This window comes from Achroia grisella, unplaced genomic scaffold (genome assembly GCF_030625045.1).
Source record: "Achroia grisella isolate CSIRO2021 unplaced genomic scaffold, CSIRO_AGI_Agris_v1 utg1419, whole genome shotgun sequence".
NCBI lineage: Eukaryota > Metazoa > Arthropoda > Insecta > Lepidoptera > Pyralidae > Achroia > Achroia grisella.
The window spans coordinates 70,397-97,019 of NW_026712630.1; the positions used below are offsets into that span (position 1 = coordinate 70,397).

Below are 26,623 nucleotides of genomic sequence, written 5' to 3' on the forward strand. Positions count from 1 at the left end.
TATGATTGTTTGTATCGGTCTGGGTGTTTTCTATATATATTATATATGTATTTACAAAAAAAATATCTAACTATTTATATCAGTTGTCTGAGCTTCTGACTAGATGGCGTTGTGTGAATTGTCCAAGGGGGATACCTTATTATTATTATTATACTAGCTGTGCCCGCGGTTTCACTCGCGTGAAATTTATGGCCTATATGTTATTCTGATGTATAAGCTATATTACTGTAAAGTTTCATCAAAATCCGATCAGTAGTTTTTGCGTGGAAGAGCAACAAACATCCGTCCATACTCACAAACTTTCACGTTTAATATTAATAAGAATATACATATAAATGTTATGTATTAATACAGGAAATGAACTCACGACCATCAGAAAGTGCGGCAGTGGACTAAACCGCTAGACCGGGATCGTTAAAGTCACATTTAAAGTTGTAGGTGTAATGTTAGCTTTCAACATACCCAACCCCCAACACTGGGGGTTGATTAATAGTTCTAGTACGGTTACATTTACACCGTGACGTAATAGGGTACAGGTTTTTTTTTATTACAGTAATATGTATATCCGTAAGGTATATACATCATACATATAGCGGCGTGGTGGGCCGGGTCATTGGGCTCTCTAATACTACGTTTACATTCATCCGCTTCCCCTGCCACTCGCGCTGCCAGTCCTTTGACTCGCGCGAAAAAACAACAATCGAGGGAGCGCCGGGCAGCGCGAGTGGCAGCGCTAATGGCATGGGAAGTGTTTCCACTCGTGTTTACACTCTCGCGCTGCACACTTCCATGCTCACTTCCCTGCCCACTCGGGCTGAGTGTAAATTGGGCTTAAAATATTATCGAGCGTAGTGATGGCTGGCTCATACGACTTACTCGTGAACGAGTGCTGCTTGCAGGGACTGGTCTGCTTATCAGTAGTGATCTAAACGAGATATTCTAAACGAGACATCAGTCGTAGGACTGATGTCTCGTTTAGATATCGTTTAGAAAAAGTTAATAGGTCTTTTATGGGAATAGGTATAAAAATTTACAATAAGATACCAAAGGATATGTTGGAATTACCCTTAAATAAATTCAAAACATCTGTTAAATCATATTTACTGAGCAAAGCCTATTACTCACTAAACGATTACTTGAATGACGAGTGTGCATGGCAATAGTTGTTCATGCACTGAATTTTCATTTAATGTTAGACATAGACACCTATATAAATATACATTGTAAATAAACTGGCTTTAAAAAAAAAAGTAATTCAATTGAGTTTCTTGCCAGTTCTTCTCAATTGGATCTATGTATATACCGAACTGGACAGTAGGGAAAAAAAATAAAATTAGAATGTAAAAATTTGACGTTCATAAGCGGCTAAAATGTCCTACATGAATAAATGATTTTTGAATTTGAATTTGAATTTGATGTAATCTTATTGTGTATTTATATTTGACCCTAATAAATTAGTGCTGGTTGGTAGTTTGTATTCACACGTTACGACTTGTAAAATATAAACTTACAAGGATTATTTAAAAGAGCAACACACAAGTTTCTTGCTCGTTCTTCTTGTGATGAGACAGCTTTCCGAACGAGCGGTCGATTAAAAAAAATATTATGACTATACTAAAGTGCTTAAATTAAGTTTATATAAATAAATGATTTTCTATTCTATTCTATACATTTGGACGGCCTCAGTGGTGAAGCGGTTTAGCACGTCGCCTTACTTCCGTTGATCGCAGGTTCGATTCCTCGCACGGCACAAACATTTGGATTCATGAGTATGATTGTTTGTATCGGTCTGGGTGTATGTATAATATGTATGTATATACAAAAAAAATCTATGTATTTGTATCAGTTATCTAGTACCCATAACACAAGCTTTAGCTAGCTTAGCTAGAGTCTAGATGGCGCTGTGGGAATTGTGTTGTTGGGGCAGGAATTTTTAGTAATGTGGACTAATGACCTTATGTACCATTTGGGATTTACACTAGCAATGTACCATTTGGGATTTACCTCCACGCGGTTCCCCCAAACCATAATAATAATTTTCTGATGATTTTTTCTTATCAGCATTATGAATGTCATAGTTATTTATATTTAATCAACGGCCAAAAAAAATAAGTTTCAAGCTGCTAGCTTTAGAAATGAAGATACTTACATACAATTTTTCATCCCTTTCCACTTACAACCCTTTTTTCTTATTAAAAACTAGCCTATGTCCTTTCTCAGGGTCTAGACTATCTGTGTACCAAATTTAATTTAAATCGGTTTAGTAGTTTTGGCGTGAAAGCGAGACAGATAGACAGAGTTATTTTTGCATTTATAATAGTTATTATTATGAACAATTCAATTTCAAATTTCAAAATTCCAAGCTTGGGTTATGGGTACTAAAATAGACCACTGACAAAAATGTTATGACTATTCAAAAGTGCTTAAATTACGTTTATCTGAACAAATGATTTTCTATTCTATTATGTCAATAGTTTTCAGATATTTAATATCTTTAACAGAATATCGAATTGCAGTTGTTATTTCTCTGTGGACTGTGCAACGAGCCGACATGCTGATCCAATTTGCCTTACAGCATTACTGGTCGGTACAAGTAAGGCGTCGATACAAGTTTATATTCCTCACAAACTTGGGAACTTGTTTTATTGAAAATCACCTTGTTATACTTGTATTTTAGTTTCGCTAGTTTGTCGACGTAAGTAATAGTGCTTGCTTTACATATAAATAGATGGATTTCAGGTTCGATAATTTATTATATGATGAGATTAAATATACATACATAAGTGATCATACCTATATATAATACTGGCTGTCCCGACAAATGTTTTTACCATATAAATTAATAACGCTAAAAAAAAAATTGGGTTTGGTGGTAGAAGGGTGAAAATTTAGGGTTGTATGTATTTTTTAATAAAAAAGTATAAATATTTTCTTTTCCCAAAATATAAAAAAATAATGTTCGGGGTGGACAACCCTTACCACTTAGGGGTATGAAAAATAGATAGTAGCCGATTCTCAGACCTACTAAATATGCATATAAAATTTCATAAAAATCGGTCAAGCCATTTCAGAGGAGTATGGTAACTAACATTGTGACATAAGATTTACATTTATTTATACAATATTTATGAATACATACAAATACATAAATACACATCATCATCATCATCATCATCAGCCCACTGCAGTCCACTGCTGGACATAGGCCTCTCCCAAAACACGCTACTGGGCACGATCTTCAGCCCTTCACATCCAGTTACATACACATACAATTATGTATTTATACAAATCAATAGTAAAACTTCACCTGATTTTAAATATACATATCACAGAGTTGATTGATTATGATTTGATTATGTGTAATTTTAACTCTGATTATGATGATTTCTTTTTTATTGTATACTTCGAAGTTGGGTTTCATTTACATTAATATGAAAATAGTAACTATACAGATGCTGCTCTGGTAATATTAGGGATATGAAAGTTTGTTTTAGGAATGTATATATATATGTATAAAAAGTTAATACGAGGCATTGAAAAGATATTCTTTTCAATGCCTCGTATTAACTTTTTGATAACCAGACTCTAGAACCGTCACTACTAGGCTTCCAAACTCTATTCATTGCCTGATGATGCCTCGTTTAGAGGCGAAACACGTGTCGCAATATACATAGGTCTAGATCCAATAACGGTCGGAAACTTGTTACAAATGGAGAAGATCATAACGCTTCCAGTAGCGATGGTCAGGTTTCCGCACTGAATATTTGTGGTCTCGCACATTCTAAAGGTAGCGAAATTAAACAAAATATTATAAATCCATTAAGTAATGAAATGGAATTTCGCAATGTAATTGCGAAATTTTGTAAGTATGGATGGATGTTTGTTACTTTTTCCAGCAGAAACTACTGAACGGATTTTGTTGAAACTTTACAGTAATATAGCTTTTAAAAATAACACATAGTCTACATAAATTTCACGCGGAAGAAATGTATCATAAATTTCTAGTACAATAATATTAAACATATTCCAAAATCTGTTTCAATAGAATGGAATAGAAAACTCTTTATTCAAATAAATTTACTTTAAAGCACTTTTGAATAGACATTAGTTTTTTTTATCTACCGCTCATTCGGAAAGCTATCTCATCACAAGAAGAACGAACATGAAACTTGCGTGTTGCTCTTTTAAATAATATTGTTGTAACTCTACACTTTTGAGGTGAAATGTGTAGCATATATACCAACACTAATTTATTATTAAAATAAATGAGAGAACGAGAGACGATAAAGATATAGCCAACTAAATAAGATTAAATCAGTCGTAGTGATTAGAGCAGACCCTACAAGAAGCACTCGCACACAAATTTGACGGATCACTGCGCTCGACCATATTTTAGGGACCCCGATGATCCGGCCCACTACGCCGTCACAAGTCTGACCCTGTTAGTGACCATGAAAATTCAATAGATGGAAAAACCTACTATACAAATAATAATAAACAAAATAATTTTGCACATCTCATAATAGGTACTCAGACAAATCTCATTTCACGATATTACGCAAACAAAACACTCGATGAAAATCGTAAGCCTCAAAAATCTTGCGGAATGAAATTCAAACAAAAATATCACGCACCAGAAACAAAACAGGGCACAATCAGATTTAAAAGCGTCGGCAGTCAAAAAAGCGATGGCAAATAACATTTCTTATTGTCATTCACTCCGCGATCTCCATTCCCCGTCCACGCCAGGGTTGCCAGTCTTAAAGGTTTTATACCCTCTTATACAGGATTAATTTTTTCCTTTAAACAATATTATTTTCAAATATTCCAATGCAAATACTGTTAATCATACAAATACCTTTTATAACATCATCACCCCACTACAATCCACTGTTAGACATAGGCCTCTCCCAAGGCATGCTGTTAGGCCCGATCTTCAGCCCTTCGTATCAAAACGAAAATGGGGACACTGCAAACCTGCAGAAGGATTTTTAATGGATGATAATGGAATGATGCTACAGGCTGGCGAAGTACTAATGGATGATAATAGACTGAGTCTGAAATCAGGTCAGTTAGCAAATCGTGACGAATGTTCCAGAACTTAACCACCATGGATTCCGGAGACTACCGTCCGGAGTTTAAGCTATTAATCTCTATTATTATCTCTATCTCCTTCCCAGGACTTTCCTTCTCATACCTATACATTTTTTACCAAATATTAGAACAAAAAAATAATTCTTTTCGTATGCGTACCAGAGTCGTCGCAAGGTGCCAACCCTGATCCACCCCAACGCCCCTAATTCCTCCCCATCCCGCTGTTTGCGTTCGAAAGAACTCGGAAAGACGATTAAAGTCATAAGTGGTTCGGACTATATCCATTTGAATGAATGTTAAGTTTCGTTTCTATTTTTTTTTTCTTGGGGAAATCCGTCATGTAGACCCGCCCGTTCCAGGGGTAACGAGCGGGTACTGACGGACTCCTACCGGCTAAAACCCCAAGTACCTCTACTGCTTATGGCCGTAGCGCCAGGTGTGCGCGAGCATCCTTCCGCAGCTCCGATGACGGGGAAGTTTCGTTTCCATAGTTCAACTTGTTATAGAGTAATATTAAAATGCATATCCATCTTCCACTGCTAGTCGCATATTCTTTTTTTGTCAGCATTTATTTCAAATTTATTTCAATCGGCTTCATTTAGTATTTCTAATTTAACATTATCCTTACTACTATTATTAATACGAAAGTAACTTTGTCTCTCTGTCTCACTTTCACGCTAAAACTACTGAAATGATTTTAATGAAATTTGGCACACAGATACTCTAGACCCTGAGAAAGGACATAGGCTTATTTTTGATGCGAACTTTTCTCTTGTTTAAAAGAAGGTAATACTCACACTGGTATTTTAAAACTTTAGCTGAAATGGTAGATCGTATGTTGGTGTATTATGATGATGTAATAAGGAGTCTTCTTGAATCTTATTTTTAATTAAAAGTATTTTTATTTTATATATTTTATATAGTTTTTGTTATTTTTTTTTTTGAAAAATAAAGTTACATTCCACGCGGACGAAGTCGCGGGAACAGCTAGTCGTGAATAAATATTTGTTACTTACCAACTTCAAAGGTCAAAGTTATATTAAAAAAATAACTTACATGTTTATATAATAATTTCAAAGGGCGATACCTTTTGTTCGCGTATCTTAAAGGAAACTTATGAAATTCCCTCCCTTATTACATTGACTACGTTTTTTACGGTTCGGATACAACCCCTATCCCCATTGTCGTAATGAAATATTATTATTATGTTTTCGGTTTTATCTGTACACTGTGACGTGGTCGAGTGGAATGAGTAGTCATGCTCACTTAAATGTCCAGACATGTGGCGGCGTGGTGGGCCGGGACATTGGGCTCCCTAAAATATGGTCGAGCGCAGTGATGGCTGGCTCATCCGTCACACTCGTGAACGAGTGCTGCTTGTAGGGACTGGTCTGCTCTTATCACTACGACTGATTTAATCTTATTGTGTTTTTATATTTGAGCCTTAATAAATTAGTGCTGGTTGGTAGTTTGTATTCACACGTTTCGATTTGTAAAATGTGAACTTACAAGGATTGTTTAAAAGAGCAACACACAAGTTTCTTGCTTATTCTTCTTGTGATGAGACAGCTTTCCGAATAAGCGGTAGATTTAAAAAAATGTTGACTATTCAAAAGTGCTTAAATTAAGTTTATTTGAATAATTGATTTTCTATTCTATTCTATTCTATTCTATTCTATCGATTTTGGACTCGTAACACGTTACGACTATTATTTGAGCTGGGGTAGTCAGCATTGTCAATTGTGGATGTTGTTCTGTATATTTGGAATCCAATTGTATTGATTCTTGGTTTTATATAGATTTTCAATCGATTATAATAATAATAATCTCAGGACTATTCACACAGCGCCATCTAGACCTAAGTTAAACTAGCTAAAGCTTGCAATATGGATAAAGATAATACATATCGCAATTAAAAAATATTATTTCAGTCGAAGGGTGTCCGCGATTTCATCCTTTTTTAATTTCAATAAAAAATGTTCTCTGTGTGTTATTCTGATATATAAGCTATATTACTGAAAAGTTTAATCAAAATCCGTTAAGTAGTTTTTGCGTGAAAGAGTAACAAACTTTCATACCCACAATCTTTCGCGTTTATAATACTAACTACCCCATCTAACTTCGTCTGCATCATACTTACTTGACATTTTATTCATCATTATATTTCGCCCAATTTACATAATATCTTTTTAAATTATCGCCTATGTGTTATTCTGATGTATAACTGATATTACTGTAAAGTTTCATTATAATCCGTTCAGTAATTTTTGCGTGAAAGAGTAACAAACATCCATACTCACATACTTTCACGTTTATAATAGAAATAGAAATAGAAATAATCTTTATTCAAATAAACTCATTACAAGCACTTTTGAATAGTCATATTTTGATTCTACCACTCATTCGGAATGCAGATTCATCACAAGAAGAATGAGCAAGAAATTTTTTGTGTATTGCTCTTTTTAATATATGTTTTTTTTATATAAATAATTACAGTATAACAAGTAAGAGGCATGCGATAATCAACATAGAAGTCGCTACGCACTCATTATTAATATAATCACATAATATTGTCAGTGCTATAGATTTAAAGTTTTTCTATAAAAACATTATTATCGTTAACGAATTCTTCAATTTTATAGTAAGCTTTTTTCCAAAGGAACTGTTTTATTTGATATTTAAATCTTTTTTCTGGCAGATTTATAACAGACTCTGGTATAATATATTAATAATATTAAGATTTTATATTAAAATGCACCCAAGCTGCTTAGCTGCTGACGTAGGTGAGACTGACCCTGATACCCCCGCAGAATTTTTTTACAGTCCACCATAAAATCTTCTTTTCTTTCCAGCCGTGTCGTGCCAACGTCTCACTTCTAGAAGATGATATATGGAGGGAACAGCAGTGCAGTGCTCATGACGGGACCCCGTACGGCGGAGAACTGTTCCATTGGCGAGCACATCGTGATGATGCAGAGCCCTGCGCCCTGACCTGTCGTGGAACTCCTCAGCATTCTGGACAAAGACCTGAACCGGTAAATAACACATATTTGACCTCTATGTTATGTATTATACATATAAACCTTCTTCTAGAATCACTCTATTTATTAAAAAAAACACCTTCAAAATCCGTTGCGTAGTTTTAAAGATAAGCATACATATGGACGAACAGACAGCGACAGCGACTTTGTTTTATATGTGTATGTTTTATATGCAATAAACTTTTATTGTTAAGTTATAAATGAATATTTATTTAAAAGATTTTATATTACTAGAACAATGAAGGTAACTATAAATCTAAATAACCGGTAAATTAACATCAAAATATGTCTACTATTTTCATCAGAATGACTTGTCTTATATAATTATATTGACAGCCTCGGTGGTCTAGTGGTTTAGCACACCGCTTTACTATACGATGGTCGTGGGTTCGATTCCTCGCACGGTACAAACATTTGTGTTCTTGAGTATGATTGTTTGTATCGATCTAGGTGTTTTATATGTATAATATGTATTTATTTACAAAAAAAAATGTATCCATGTATTTATATCAGTTGTCTAGTACTCATAACACAAGCTCTGCTTAGTTTGGGACTAGATGGCGCTGTGTGAATTGTCCTGAGATATTATTAGTAATTAAATTGCCTGCCTCGGTGGTGTAGCCGTTTAGCACACCTTACTATTGATGGTCGCGAGTTTGATTCCTCGCACAGTACAAACACTTGTATATCATGTGTATGATTGTTTGTATCGGTCTGGATGTTTTCTATGTACACTAAGTATGTATTTATAAAATAATGAAGTATTTATATCAGTGTCTAGTACTCATAACACAAGCTCTGCTTAGTTTGGGACTAGATGGCGCTGTGTGAATTGTCCTAAAATATTATTATTTATACTATTATCCCAAAACAGATTATTCAAATAGATTTAAGAGCTTTAATAGTCGCGGATTCGATTCCTCGCACGGTACAAACATTTGTATTTATGAGTAAGATATTATATTAGTATGTATTTTCTATGTATCAATATGTTATATATGTATTTACAAAAACAAGCAACTCTGTATTTACCCCGTGTTGTTATTTTACCCGTATATATATATATATAATAAACTGAATTTTCCAGGGGTATTATTAATATTAATATGTCATCTGATATATAATTATTTGTATAAGAATTGTAAGTTCCTATATGGCGATTTAGAAGTGAGTAGTATTCCAAGTTAGTGCAAGATTTTCTTTTTACACAAAAAACACGTACCAGAACGGTATAAAAAAAAATACAATAGGTAAATAAAATAAATTGACACCTAATAACAATAACCGGATATCCCCTGTCGGTTACATAATATCTAAACAAAAGTGTCCCTCAGGCTGAAATTTAGAAAGGTAGACCGAGGCGTAACTCGACGAAAGTGTACTCCTTTGGGATATCGTCCTAACTCAGTTTTATGGTATATAGGTGTTAGTGAAATCTCTCTTGATACGACTTGATATTAGAAAGGGGTGTTTGTGTTTCTTTTGTATATATATATTTGAGGACAAAATGGGAATCGTGTCGTATCAAGAATTAAAGAGCATGATGGAAGATCGCGGAAAGTGGCGAAAGTGAAAGAGCTCCACCGACAAGAGCGTAGCTCTTATGAATGAATGAATGAATATATATTTTGTACTAGCGCGGTAGCTACTAAACGCGTTTATAATATTAGTAAGATAATTCTGTTGATTACATAAATAAATATAAATTGTACGTAGTTTATATATAGACTAGCTTTTGCCCGCGGCTTCGCTCGCGTTAATTTATCCCCTTAGGTGTGGAATTTATCAAAATCCTTTCTTAGGGGATGCCTACGTCATAGTAGCTTTATGCAGGCAAAGTGTCAGCCCGATCGAGTTAAAATTGACGAAGTTTCGTATAAACTTTCATCCCCTATTTTATCCCTTTGGGGGTAGAATTAATCAAAATCCTAGCGGATGCCTACGTCATGACATCTACCTGCATGCCAAATTTCAGCCCGATCCGTAAAGTGTCACTTCATCTCGAATCTTCCAGCAAACATATATATATCGCAAAATCGTCACGACACTATGTGTCTGTTTGTTTGTTTTGTATGTTAAGGTTTCACTTATAAATTGGATCTTTAGGATGAAATCACAGTATCGTAGTTCTCGCGAAAGTTTGTGAGTGTGGATGGTATGTTTGTTATACTTTCACACAAAAACTACTAAATTTATTTTAATGAAATTTTACAATAATATAGCATAAATATCAGAAGAACACATAAGCTAAAAACACGAGGGTGACAGTTTTATGGTATATAGATGTTAGTGAAATCTCTCTTGATACGACTTGCTATTAGAAACACAAAAACCTTGGTTTTTTTTTATTTCTTTTGTATAAGTTTGCAAATAGCCATATACCTAGTACATTTAAAAATAAAAATATAAAATTCAAATTTGGAATGTCACGAATAGAATAGATGTTGTTTTGTTTTATTTTATACTATCTGCATTCGCGACTTCGTGGAATTGAACCTTATTTTTCTAAAATAAAAGTAGCCTAAGAATTGAATCATCTCATTTTTCAATATTATCTGAAATAAAGTGCGTAGCGATTTCTATGTTGATTATCGCATGCCTCTTACTTGTTACACTGTAATTATTTATATAAAAAAAAACATCTTTTAAAAAGAGCAACACACAAGTTTCTTGCTCATTCTTCTTGTGATGAATCTGCATTCCTAATCTATTCAAAAGTGCTTGTAATGAGTTTATTTGAATAAAGATTATCTCTACTAAGAATAGAATAGATAGAATAGAATAGAATAGAAGAATCATAGAAAATCAAATAAACTTAATTTAAGCACTTTTGAATAGTCATAACAATTTGTTTTTTATCTACCACTCGTTCGGAAAGCTGTCTCATCACAAGAAGAACGAGCAAGAAACTTGTGAAGTTAAGTTTATTACTAATCTAACTTCATGTTTATTAAAAACGTTAACTTAATAATTATTGTAACTTTACATTTTTAAATCGAAACGTGTGACAATAAGACAGATAAATGTGACAGATAAAATAGAAATAATCTTTATTCAAATAAACTTAATACAAGCACTTTTGAATAGTCATGTTTTTGATTCGGAACGCAGACTTTTCATAAAAAGAATGGTGTAATGGAAAATTGTTATGTTTTCTCCAGACGGTGTCATTGGATGATGATGATCGGGTGGTGGTTGCTGTGCTGGCTGCCAGGGTCTCTGATGGCACAAGATGCAGAACGGGAAGTCTGGACATGTGCATCGATGGGCGGTGTCAGGTAAGATTTATTTTAATAACAGTTATTTACTTTTTAATTCAGGCTACATGGCCCATAATATAAATACCTTATAGACTAACATACATAAGAAATAATAAACCTTTTTAATATTATAAATGCGAAGGCAACTCTGTCTGTCTGTCTCGCTTTCACGCTAAAACTACTAAACCGATTTAAATGAAATTTGGTACACAGATAGTCTAGACCCTGAGAAAGGCTAATATAAGAAGAAATATAGGCTACTTTTTAATGCAAAATAAGGGTTGTAAGAGGTTGAAACGGGAGATGTAATATTGTTTTGAAAATATTTTTGATTTTAATTTTTTATTGTTTGGTTATATACATAATATGCGGGTGAAATCGTGGGCTCAACTATATAAATTTAAATTGTCTGTATGGTCACGGCACTGACGACGGCAATCTGAGTTTGAATCTGATACTGGTAATGAACGAATGTCATAAATTGATTTGGTTTGTTTTCGGTGTCCATCAGTCAGAAAAATACATAAATAGCTTTTGTGGCAGCCAGATTTAAAATCAAAGCTTCATTCAAATCGAATGAACGAATGATAGAACAAATTATAATTGAATGAAAGAACGAATGAATGAACGAACGAATCTTGAATAAATTATTGTATAAATATTTGTAACAATACAAAATATACTGTTTTAAACTTGACGCGATCATTATTTATACGTATAATTAGTAAAAATCACGGGATCTTACCACGTTTTATATTTATTTGCTGAGTTCCCGATATTTCGGCAGTGTTACAACCACCATGATCACGGGTAAACTGAAGAGCAGCGGGTAGATGGAAAATGAAATCTTTTTATGGGCAGACATATGCGTTCCCTCAACTCAGCAAATAAATATAAAACGTGGTAAGATCCCGTGATTTTTACTAATTTATTGCTAGTATTTACATAACCTAATTGTACAACTAAGAACCTAAAATTAAAAAGCTTAAAAAAAAATATAATATGATGACTAAAATATATTATTAAAAGGGGTCCCTTTAGGCAACGTTCCGAAGATACTGGCAGCGTTCCCTCTTTGAATAGCTAGACTAATTCTTTGTCCAAGGTAGCTGCCGGCTCTTCGGTCTTCTGTGATGTCGACTAACCTTTTCGTTATTTCTTTGAAAAGGCTTATAGCGCTAAGACCCCACATTCACACGCCGCACCAGCTCTGTTGTTGGTTCCATGTAGATGGGATGGGGCCAGCGTGTCTGCACAGGTTGCATCCCATTGCATCCCGGCCCATCTTCCATCAAACTCATACCGTCCGATCTCTTACCATCGTCTCTTGCAATACCAGTCGGCTCATAATTATACTAATTATATGTATAAACAATACAAAATGTCAAAATAACGCTTTCTTGAGCGAGAAAATTTCGTTCAAGCAAATTCCATAAAACGGTTTGTCATGTCTAATATCATCTTCAAATTAATTGTCAACGCTAATTGCTTTTTAACTGTTTACATTTCCGGTTCAGTAACACAATACCTAAGACAACATACTATATGTCAAGTTAAACGAACAATGTCATTGTGCCCAGGAATTCCTTACACGCTTCTAAGCAAAATTGCTGCGCGCCATTGTCTTTCCTACTTACGATGTTGTGGCTACGTGAATGAACCCGTCTATGTGTATCTATATATATCTACTAGCTTTTGCCCGCGGCTTCGCTCGCCATAATATATTCTCTTAGGGGTGGAATTTATCAATCCCCTTAGGGGTAGAATTTATTAAAATTATTTCTTAGGAGATGCCTACGTTTTAGTTGCTTTATGCATGCAAAGTCTCAGCCCGATCGGTTTAAAATTGACAAAGTTTCATACAAACTTTCATCCCCTATTTTATACCCTTGCGGGTAGAATTAATCGAAATCCTTTCTTAGCGGGTGCCTACGTCATAACATCTACCTGCATGCCAAATTTCAGCCCGATCCGTCCAGTGGTTTGGGCTGTGCGTTGATAGATCACTATGTCAGTCACCTTTGAGTTATATATATTTAGATATATATAATAAACATTTACCTTGTATAATATAACTGACGGCCTCGGTGGTTTAGCGGTTGAACACACCACTTTACTTCCGATGGTCGCGGCTTCGATTACTCGCACGGTGCAAACATTTGTATTAATGAGAATTATTGTGTGTAATGGTTTAGGTATTTTCTATATATATTATGTATTGTATTTATAAAAAAAAACATCTATGTATTTGTATCAGTTGTCTAGTACCCATAATACAACATTTGTATTATTGAGTATGATTGTTTGTATCAGTCTGAGTGTTTTCTATGTATATTATGTATGTATTTACAAAAAAAGTATCTAAGTATTTATATCAATTGCCTAATACCCATAAAACAAGCTCTGCTTACCGTGGGATTAGATGGCGAAATATTAATTGTCCAGGGTTATTAATTAAAAAAAAACTGCACCACGGGACCCGTGCCTCGGAAATATCAAAGAAGAATTGATCGACAGAGAAGACTGCTATTCATTTAAAAAGAGAAACGAACAAGTTGTCAATCAACATTATACCATAAATATCTATTAACAAAGTCACATTTAATTTGTACAAACCATTTTTATTAACACCGTCGAATTTTATGTAAATGCACCCATTATTCAGCGTCTCGCTGAAGCTCATAACTTTCAGGAACATTGACCTCCATTACACCGTATAGCAATCTCGTTAGTTACATAAAAATAAACTCGTTATCTACAAAGCTATGTATCTACCTTACAGTGTGAACTAGTTCGCCCGTGCTGTGAATATTTAATGGTCTATTGTCCCAAATCATAAACTGACAGCGATTTATCTATCACTATTTGTCTCTCAGTGCGGTAACGTAGTGAGAAATATAACAAAACTGTCGCCACGCTGTTACGTCTATTTTCATATTGTATCGTAAATTATTGAATATTTTACGGGAATTGGAAGACGACGTTAAACGTGTACTGGTAAAGCTCACTTTATGGGAAGCAAATATACTATGGAATAAAAACAAATAAATGTTACGAAATAAAAATGTCTATTATGGTTTTATACACGTTCGAAGTGGGAGCGATAGGTATACCAGCGAAAACGTAATTATTGGACGCTCTTATGGATACTGATGCTAATATCGCTTTGGTATAAGTAGGTAATAATATGTTATCTGTGGCATGACTACGGCCACCTTTTACCATCGCACCGCTCGCCATCGACAGGGAATTCAGTCCCACACGCTGGAACCTAAGTGGTTTCAGACAGTGCGGTTTCAGAGGAGTTTTCTCCCGCGTACACTTAGGTTGTGGAATGAACTTCCTGCCGAGGTTTTCTCACGAGACTACAGCATGGGGTTTTTCAAGAAGGGTATATTAAGGTTTCTTAAAGGTTGGCAACGTGCACGTGACACCCCTGGTGTTTCAGGCGTCCATAGGCTACGGTAACCATTTACCATCAGATGGGCCGTATGCTTGTTTGCCACCATAGTAGTATAAAAAAAATATGACTTATTTGCCATATAAGTGTAACTTAATGGACTGTATTATTTTGTTGTTTTCTGGTACTATTAGTATGACCACAATCATCAAGTCAATGAATAAAGTTGAATGAAGTGGACTTCCACAAAATAACAACATCTAATTCCATAAAACATAGGTCTAATTGGTGGCGTCAGGGAGTAAAAATATACTGTGATAGATTCTCCAAAGTGTTTATTCCTGGAATTTATACTACAGTAGTTAGTAGACCGATATTAATAGTACAGAACGCTTTGAAATGAAGTAAAGATTGCGCGTGCGGTGTCCATGGAGCTAAAATCAGTTGCTGAGCGGCGGGTAAATCCTATGACACTCTGCGATCCCGGGTCTCCCGGGGGCATCAACGCTGTTTATGGCTTGACCACTAAATTTAAAATATAATACAATATTTTATTGCAATAATTAATTATCATGTTAGGGTTAAAATCGCTACCGGCTATGAATTAGAACCGAGCACCAATGTAGCATCATAGTGCAGTAATTCAGTTAGTTATGCTTTGCGGCCGCAGCCTGATATAAACAAAGCCTCTTTGCCTGAAAACTCAGTGGAAAATATAACGTAATACAACGTATTACTGTCTGAAATATTTCAATACTAATGGATTGAACCAATTAGGGTTCAATCCATTAGATGTAGTTATACAATTTTGAATTCTATTTAATAATGTAATTAGAATAGAAAATCATCTGTTAAAAAGTGGTTATCATCGCCTATGTATACATAAACAGAATTTTCGTTATTTACTGCAGTTCTAGACAGGCCAAGATCTTTTAGAAGATTCTAGATATTCTTTATACCTCTCGCTCCCACTTCAGCTGCATATAAATTCACCACATTTTTTCGTTAATTCGTTTCGTCATTTACTGCAGATCTAGACAGGCCAAGATCTTTTAGAAGATTCTAGAAATTCTTTATACCTCTCGCTCCCACTTCAGCTGCATATAAATTCACCTATATTTTTTCGTTAATTCGTTTCATTATTTACTGAAGTTCTAGATAGGCCAAGATCTTTTAGAAGATTCTAGAGATTCTCTATAAATCTCACTCCCACTTCAGCATATAAATTCACCACATAGCTGTTTTTCGTTAATTCTTTTCGTTATTTACTGCAGTTCTAGAGAGGCCAAGATCTTTTAGAAGATTCTAGAAATTCTTTATACCTCACGCTCCCACTTCAGCTGCATATAAATTCACCCACATTTTTTCGTTAATTCGTTTCATTATTTACTGAAGTTCTAGATAGGCCAAGATCTTTTAGAAGATTCTAGAGATTCTCTATAAATCTCACTCCCACTTCAGCATATAAATTCACCACATAGCTGTTTTTCTTTAATACGTTTATTTTTTTGTTTTAATGCAAAACATCTTTGGGTGAGGCCTGCCTTCAGCAGTGGACGTCTTCCGGGCTGAGATGATGATGATGATTGCAAAATATATTTTTTATATATTTAGTTAAAAGAAACCCTTTATAGTTCTTCTTTTTAAAATCAGTGGATAAATACAATGAAGGATTTTGACAAATTCATTCCCAAACGACTGGGGAATTGCGAAAAGGGAAAAACCCATGTCAATACTTAAATAAATATGGAGCCCATAATTCGATTTGTCTGTATGTTTTCGCAGGCCCTGTCCAAACTTTTGCTTATCGTTAAAATAAAGTTTATAGACTTGTTTTTCCCTTTATAACTTTTGTATGCCCATTGAATAAGTTTGTTCGCATTATTATAAGAAAACGTAGGAGCGATTCTGCATTAATCTACTTTTATATATAAATGAAATATCTGAACATACAAACGTTACATGTAAATTATCTATTAATCTATTTTTTTATATATATAATTGGGAAAGCAAAACAAACTGACGTTACAACTAAATTATTTAAAGGAGTAACACGCAAGTTTCTGTTTCTTGCTCGTTCTTGTGATGATGGTAGTTTTTTGATGGTAAGTATAAAAAAAGTAGAGGTTGTTCAAATTGCTTAAATATAAGTTTTTTTTAATATTAATAAATAATAAATAAATACCCCTGAACAATTAACACAGCGCCATCTACTCCCAAAGTAAACAGAGCTTGTGTTATGGGTACTAGACACTGACATAAATAGGTACTTAGATTTTTTTGTAAATACATACATAATATGACGACCTCGGTGATCTAGCGGTCTAGCACACCGCTTTACGACCAATAGTCGCGGGCTCGATTCCTCGCACGGCACAAACATTTGTATTCATGAGTATGATTGTTTGTGTCGGTCTGGGTGTTTTCTATGTATAATATATATGTACTTACAAAAAAAATCGATATATATGTATGAGTTATCTAGTACCCATAACACAAGCTTTAGCTAGCTTATGTAACTTGGGTCTAGATGGCGCTGTGTGAATTGTTCTTAGATTATTATTATTATAATATACATAGAAAACATACAGACCGATACAAACAATCATATTCATGAATACAAATGTTTGAACAGTGCGAGGAATCGAATCTGCAACTATCGGAAGTAAATCGGTGTGCTAAACCGCTAGACCACCGAGGCCGTCGAGTATTAGATTTTAAATATTCATTTTCCAATATTAACTCATATATAGTTACATAAATTCTCGTTAAAATGTTTAACATCAATGTAACAACTCGATATTCACATAAATCGGGTTATTTCAATACTAAATAGTTTCATTCAATTTCATACCTTACTCCTTTACGATAGACTATAAAGTAACAATCCACCTCCCGGCTAGATGTTGTAAGAGTTTCTCGTCTCCCCCGTTACGCCATGCTCGTTTCAATTTTTATTGCATCAGGCTGGTAATATACAGTCGGTTAGTTTTTTTATCCCCCGTCCAATTCAAACGGGGATCGAAATTACGACGGCCTGAGCCGAGGTTCGAACCCCTAGCGGTGCCCTCGGACTAAAGTCGTATCCGTCAGGCAGGAGTTGGCCTTCAGCCGCTCCGTAAGTCCGCGGGTTTGGAGTGCCATCTGCACTCGCCCCTAACGTCCGGTGAAGCTGTAAAGGCCAGCTACGGCCAAAAGCATTAGAGTAGTCCGAAAAAAAAAACAAAAAGGATTTTATTGGAATGGTGGACCCGTCTGCGCTAACGGTTTACACCGGCGGGGCACCAGTGGAGGATGATAAGATTAGTGTGGGCGATAAAGAAAACCAGGGAAATGTAGGATATATATATTGTATATTATAGGAGTATATTATAAAGACAACGACGACCACGGTGGTATAGCGGTTAGCACACCGCATTACGGCCGATGGTCGCGGGTTCGATTCCTCGCACAGCACAAACATTTGTATTCATGAGTACGATTGCTTGTATCGGTCTGGGTGTTTTCTATGTATGATATGTATGTATTTACAAAAATATATATATATATGTATATGTATCAGTTGTCTAGTACCCATAACACAAGCTTTAGCTTGCTTAACTTGGGTCTAGATGGCGCTGTGTGATGATGATATTATTATAAAGAAACACTACTAACTAGGGCCAGGAAGGAAAACAGAAAAGAACAATAGATAGCAGTGACAATTTAGAATAGAATTTTGGTATTCGAAATATGAAGCATATAAAATAGGTTATAAACAAATAAGTGGTCTGTATTCCACAATGAGTATGAGGTAAGGTCAATTAGCGCATCGTGAGGTCAACATGACATAGTATTTTGCTAGCAATGAAAGTGATATGGAATATGTATATATATATGTATGTATATTTTGTGTTTAAATTATATGTATCTGTATGTAGTAAAAAACCCATCTCATCATCATCAGCATCTTAGTTTTTTTTTTATGAGTAATGGGGGCTGCCTGAAACCCAGCGCTGTATGCAACAGCTGAGGTAGCTCCTATTGCCAACTTCCATGTTATTATTTATTTCTTGTTTTGTGTTATTTGTGTTATGTTGGCAATAAATCAGTTATCTATCTATCATATATAGTACACAATACTAACTATCTCCTCCTACAGTAAGTTAATTGTTTCGAAGTCTGTTTCACCTGCTTCAGGCCCTAAGCAGCTTCCTTCGTAAGGTGCTTCGTATCGCTCTTAAGAATATCCCTCAATTCTGGCTCCTGATGGGTCTAGCGAACTTTGAAAAAGGCCGAGCACATAGATTTATGCAGATCGCAGTGCTGCATCTTAGTACCTGACTATAGTGCAAAACTCACAATAAAAGAACCGACTGTATGTTACCGGCCTTACTTCGTTCCAGCTCCAATTTTTATTGTCTTATTCTATTTCCAATATAATTAAACTGTTTCCACCTATTTTTACTGCCAACCTGCTTTATACACTGTGTTTATTAACTATACGAATAAAATTGATTGTCTGTTTGTAATTTCAAATTCATTTTCACTAAATGCATATTAAAGTGTATTCTGTACATATACCATTAAATAAAAAAAAGGTGTATCTATCAGTATGTTCTTGATTTCACTTGCACATAGCTAATATTATAAGTAATAATTTAGGCTACTTTATTTTATAAATTTTATTCATTTAAAAATAAAATAAAAAATAAACCATTAAAACATTTTTCCAGTCATAAATAGTTCTACAATAGAAATTTTATTTATTTAAAAATGACCTTACCGACTGTATGTTACCGGCCTTACTTCGTTCCAGCTCCAATTTTTATAGTATTATTGGTTGGACTGTGAACGAGGTGTATTTCTTTTAGTAACAGCTAACTGTCGCCTTCGTGTTTACCTTTTCCCTTGGGGTAAACCATTTTCTATTTCCAATATAATTATATCCGTCCCAACTATTTTTACCGCCAACCTGCTTTATATACTGTATTTATTAGCTACGTATATACAAATAAAATGTCTGTCTGTATGTTCTTGCTTATCTTTGAAACGACTAGACCGATTTTGACGGGACATTCACTAACAGGTAGCAAATTTTATAAGAAATAACTTAGGCTACTTTTATTTTAGATTTTTTTTTTGTTTAGAAAGTAAAATATTTAAAAAAAATACACAAATCAACAGTGAAAGTCTGGTGCATAGAGGCGGTGGTGTATAGGAATAACAGAAATTATACTAGTTCTGGGAAAAGTGTTTACGTAATTTAGATTTGAACATGTATACTACAATAATATACTACGCATATACAACACCCAGACCGGTACAAAGAATCGTACTCATGAATACAAATGTTGGTCCGAGGAATCGAACCCGCGACCTTCGGAAGCAAGTCAGTGTGAAACCGCTAGATCACCAAGGCTGCCAAAATACATACGATTATGTAAGTAACCCTGTCTGAATTACTAAGTTAGCTAAATCACCAGCCGGTTGAGGCGATAAAATTGTGCCAGGTTGAAACCGGTTAATAAGGCCTGAAGAAATATCCGCTATCTCAGGATGAACTGAAGTATGACTAGTGTGACCATACGTTCTGTTTTAATTGGGACAGTCCTGTTTCCAGACTGCCTTGATGTCCGCGGGTACCACAAAATCTGCTTTTGCTTCAATAATACTATTTTACTTATAACTATATTATGATATTACTAACAGTAAGTCGAGAGTTACAATTAGTAACATCGTCGTGCCGAGGAATCGAACCCGCGACCATCGCAAGTAAGTCGGTGTGCTAAACCACTAAATCACCGAGGCCGTCAAAATACATACGATTTTACGTAAGTAACCTATAAGTTAGCTAAATTACCAGCCGGTTGAGGCGATAAAATTGTGCCAGGTTGAAACTGGTTAATAAGGCCTGAAGAAATATCCGCTATCTCAGGATGAACTGAAGTATAACTGGTGTGACCATACGTTCTGTTTTAATTGGGACAGTCCCGTTTCCAGACTGCCTTGATGTCCGCGGGTACCACAAAATCTGCTTTTGCTTCAATAATACTATTTTACTTATAACTATATTATGATATTACTAACAGTAAGTCGAGAGTTACAATTAGTAACATCGTCGTGCCGAGGAATCGAACCCGCGACCATCGCAAGTAAGTCGGTGCTAAACCGTGCTAAACCGACCTGTCTATAAGTTAGCTAAATTACCAGCCGGTTGAGGCGATAAAATTGTGCCAGGTTGAAACTGGTTAATAAGGCCTGTAGAAATATCCGCTATCTCAGGATGAACTGAGTATAACTGGTGTGACCATACGTTCTGTTTTAATTGGGACAGTCCTGTTTCCAGGCTGTCTTGATGTCCGCAGTTCCATCAAAATTTGCTTTTGCTTAAATAATACTATTTTACTTATAACTATATTATGATATTACTAACAGTAAGTCGAGAGTTACAATTAGTAATATCGTCGTGCCGAGGAATCGAACCCGCGACCTTCGGAGGCAAGTCGGTGTGCTAAACCGCTAGATCACCAAGGCTGTCAAAATACATACGATTTTATGTAAGTAACCCTGTCTGAATTACTAAGTTAGCTAAATTACCAGCCGGTTGAGGCGATAAAATTGTGCCAGGTTGAAACCGGTTAATAAGGCCTGAAGAAATATCCGCTATCTCAGGATGAACTGAAGTATGACTGGTGTGACCATACGTTCTGTTTTAATTGGGACAGTCCCGTTTCCAGACTGTCTTGATGTCCGCGGGTACCACAAAATCTGCTTTTGCTTCGATAATACTATTTTACTTATAACTATATTATGATATTACTAACAGTAAGTCGAGAGTTACAGTTAGTAATATCGTCGTGCCGAGGAATCGAACCCGCGACGATTGCAAGTAAGTCGGTGTGCTAAACCGCTAGATCACCGAGGCCGTCAAAATACATACGATTTTATGTAAGTAACCTGTAAGTTAGCTAAATTACCAGCCGGTTGAGGCGATAAAATTGTGCCAGGTTGAAACCGGTTAATAAGGCCTGAAGAAATATCCGCTATCTCAGGATGAACTGAGTATAACTAGTGTGACCATACGTTCTGTTTTAATTGGGACAGTCCTGTTTCCAGGCTGTCTGTCTTATTGTCGGTAGTTACATCAACATTTACTTTAGTCGGCATCCACGCAATAATACTATTTTGCTTATAACTAACAATAGTATGATGTTACTAACTATAATTTTGCAAACATACACGCGATACTAACTCTATATATAAACTAACTATTTACTAGTTGTACATATGACTTCGTCCGCGTGGAATTAAAAAAAAAGTTTTTATTAGAGCCTTTTTCTAAAATAAAAATAGCCTAAGTTACTCCTTATTACATCAGCTACCTGCCAATGAAACGGCTTGATCAATTTTTATGAAATATTATATGCATATTCAATAGGTTTCAGAATCGGCTACTATCATTTTATATCCCTAAGTGATAAGGATTGTTCACCCCTAAAATTTTGTTTTGTATGTAGTGGCAACCAAACATACGGCACATCTGATGGTAAAATGGTTTATATTATGTATATATATATGTTGTAGCATAGTAGTGGCAATCAAGCATACGGCCCATCTGATGGTAAATTGTTACAGTAGTCTATGGAAGCCTGAAACACTAGGGATGTCACATGCGCGTTATCAACCCTTAAGAAACATTTACATACATTTAGATTAGTACAATCTTCATTGTTATTTTGTTTTCCACAATTATCCCATTTATTTATAGTTGGCGTAATATATTTTCTCTTCCATTCGTCCCTGTTCGCAGTCATCTCGTTTTTTTGCTCCCTTTACCATACCATCTTTCACACAGTCCATCCATATCTTTTTGGCCTTCCTCTGCCTTATACCATACACATTCATATATAACACCTTCCTGAAAATATTATCTCTTTATATAAGTATATACTATTTATTTAAGTAAAATAGAGACACACACATACATGTTTGTATTATGTATATATATATTTTGTAGCATAGTAGTGGCAATCAAGCATACGGCCCATCTGATGGTAAATTGTTACCGTAGCCTATGGAAGCCTGAAACATTAGGGATGTCACATGCGCTTTATCAACTCTTAAGAATAGAATAGAATAGAAAATCATTTATTCAAATAAACTTACATTGAAGCACTTTTGAATAGTCATAACAATTTTTTTTTAATCTACCGCTCATTCGGAATGCTGTCTCATCACAAGAAGAACAAGCAAGAAACTTGTGTGTTGCTCTTTTAAATAATTTATTCTTACTTACAATTTAAGTTTAAGTGTGTGAATACAAACCACCGATTAGCACTAATTCAATTAAATACTCAAAAAGAAAAAATATTGAATACATAACCAACTGGTTAAACAATTAATAAGAGGAAATCAGTCATAGTGATTAGAGCAGACCAGTCCCTACAAGCAGCACCCGTTCACGAGTATGACGGATGAGCCAGCCATCACTGCGCTCGACCATATTTTAGGGAGCCCAATGACCCGGCCCACCACGCCGCCACAAGTCTGGACATTTTAGTGAGCATGACTACTCAAACCACCAGACCACGTCATCGCTACTCACAATTGCCATCTAATGTTTATAGTATTCACATTTCACATAAGAATGCATGCGGCAATTAATACAAAACCCGCTACGCTTTCATATTTCTAAAATAATTGAATCAAGAAAGCAATGAGAAGAAACATTTACATACATTTAGATTAGTATAATCATTGTTAATTTTTATCCGCAATTGTCCCAAATAGTGGTCACTGCAAGGATAACCGAATGCTCGGCGTTATCACTTGGAAACATTAAGTTATCTAATCCAGCTCTGTGACAAATCTTTTGAAATTTACTCTATTCGCAGATATTCTATATTGTCTTTGAAACTCTTACTATGAACCTCATCCGTCATACTCATGAACGGGTGGTATTTGTTTTAATTTCTACCCGCACTCGTGACTTCTTTCACGTGGAATTGAACTTTATTTTTCTACAATAAAAAAATCTAATGTATAAAATTAGTCCAATAAGATTAATAATAGAAAAAGTAATCTAAGTTAAAAAAAATATAAATAAATAAAAGTAATCTAAGTTACTCCTTATTACATCAGTTACTTGCCAATAAAAGTTTCACTAAGACTAGACTAAAGACTAGTGCAACCTAGTCGAAACGTCGAGAGAGGTAAATACCTTTATTTGCCATAAAATTATTCGTGTTAAGACCCGGTTAATAATTTAAATAATAAAAGTTTCGTCAAAATCGGTCCAGACATTTCAGAGATAAGCCGGAACAAACAGACAGACAGACAAAAATTGTAAAAAATGTTGTTTTGTATGTACGTATTTATATTCATATGCATGTAGTAAAAACGGTTATTTCAATATTACAAACAGACACATATGTATCTATACATATAAATAAAATTGAAGTGTCTGTTTGTAATATGATAGTGGATTTGTGCACCTTCCAAATCAAATCATATCAAGTATTAGCCATCACCTTACTTCCGATGATCGCGGGTTCGATTCCTCGCACGGTACATTTGTATTTCATGAGTACGATTGTTTGTATCGGATTTGGTGTTTTTAGGTATGTACATATTAACAAAATAATATCTATGTATTTGTATCAGTTATCTAGTACCCATAACACAAGCTCATGGTATATTAACTTGGGTCTAGATGGCGCTGTGTAAATTGTCCTGAGATTATTATCTACACTTAAATAAAATTGGATTGTCGGTTTGTAATATTGAAATAACCGTTTTTTACTACATGCATATGAATATAAATACGATACATATACCAAAAAACCACTTTTTACAATTTTTGTCTGTCTATCTATCTGTTAGTTCCGATTAATCTCTGAAATGGCTAGACCGATTTTGACGCTACTTTTATTGGCAGGTAGCTGATGTAATAAGGAGTAACTTAGGCTACTTTAATTTTAGAAAAATGAAGTTAAACCCCACGCGGACGAAGTCACGGGTGTAGCTAGTTTTATCAGACTCCTACATATCTCATCCTTGACTGATGGACTGTGTGAAAGATAGTATGATAAAGGGAGCAAAAAAACGAGATGACTGCGAACAGGGACGAATGGAAGAGAAAATATATTACCCGACCATAAATAAATGGGATAATTGTGGAAAACAAAATAACAATGAAGATTGTACTAATCTAAAAGTATGTAAATGTTTCTTAAGGGTTGATAACGCGCATGTGACATCCCTAGTGTTTCAGGCTTCCATAGACTACTATAAGAATTTACCATCAGATAGGCCGTATGCTTGATTGCCACTACTATGCTACAAAATATATGTATACATAATACAAACCATTTTACCATCAGATGTGCCGTATGTTTGGTTGCCACTACATACAAAACAAAATTTTAGGGGTGAACAATCCTTATCACTTAGGGATATAAAATGGATAGTAGCCGATTCTCAGACCTATTGAATATGCATATAACATTTCATAAAAATCGATAAAGCCGTTTCATTGGCAGGTAGCTGATGTAATAAGGAGTAACTTAGGATACTTTAATTTTAGAAAAATGAAGTTAAATCCATCGCGGACGAAGTCGCGGGTATAGCTAGTTTTATCAGACTCCTACATATCTCGTCCTTATTTCAGATTTCATTCAACTAGAAAGCTGATTTTATAAATGGTTTCAAGCAGTTTCGATTTTGCAGTGAAAAGACGAAATCTCGACGCGAGTGGTCTTTTGTTGGTAAACAAGACCCTCTCAGACGCCTCTATTCAATTGGGCCAATAATTAATTATCTTTAGGGGATGAAATTATTTATTATAAATTGAAGTACTTTAGCTAATTACATTGGTATTGGAATCGGAGGATTAAGTATTATTTATAAGTTAAAACAGATTAACAATACATAAGTGTACACTACATACAAGCGAAAACTTTTTATGATTAAATTTTATATTTAACTATTAAATCTATTATATACTTTAATATAATATTTTATGTATAATATAATATATATCCCTACAGTGAAAACTTCTATTAAAGACGTCCCCTGTATCAAATCGCAGCGGGAGCCTAAGATTTAAAATAAATCAAAATATATACATAAAAAAAAACGGTGAAACAAATAAAAGGGGAAAAAAAATCGGAGGATTACGAGCGTGCATGCCAATAGTTGTTCATGCACGGGATTTTCATTTAATGTTGTACAGTAGAATTAGTTGTTTGTACATTTAATTCTATACTAGCCAGCATTATACTTCCAACACTCCCCCAAGTTAAGCTAGCTAAAGCTTGTGTTATGGGTACTAGATAACTGGTACAAATACATAGATTTTTTTTTCGTAAATACATATTATACATATAAAACAACCAGACTAATACAAACAATCATACTCAATCGTAATCAAATCATTCTAAACAACTATACTATAGTGTGAAATACTATGTTATCTGTGATTATAGTATTACTAACTATAACACACGAATTTGTGTTTTTTTTGTGTTAATGGGAAATATTATCGTAAACAAAAAAAAAATCCTAAGTATTTTCTAGCTGCAATATAATATTACTTAAGATAATACGTCTAATGAATAACGATTTATAAAATTAATCAATAAATCGTTATTGTTATTAATTTATTAATAAATCATTGTTATTGAGGAACTTTTTAACACAATAACGAAATGTTTGGTTAAGCGACTAAGTTTGTAATTATAATGAAATTTGCCAATGTCGCACCCGCAACCTCAAACTCGAAATATGCTAATCGTTTTAAGCTTCCTGCCCTGTAGGTGTTTAGGGTTGTCAAAACTAAACGATTA

General features: G+C 34.6%; 1 protein-coding gene across 5 annotated transcripts in view; it reads left to right on the forward strand.

Moving 5' to 3' along the window:
• Positions 1 to 26,623, forward strand: part of LOC131855450 (protein madd-4) — a 165,311-nt gene that overhangs the window by 58,435 nt on the left and 80,253 nt on the right. For all 5 annotated transcript variants that reach the window (XM_059206725.1, XM_059206724.1, XM_059206726.1 and 2 more), the window contains exons 4-5: positions 7,947 to 8,129; positions 11,297 to 11,413. In XM_059206725.1, coding sequence (XP_059062708.1) covers positions 7,947 to 8,129; positions 11,297 to 11,413 — 300 coding nt within the window. The remainder of the gene's footprint in view (positions 1 to 7,946; positions 8,130 to 11,296; positions 11,414 to 26,623) is intronic.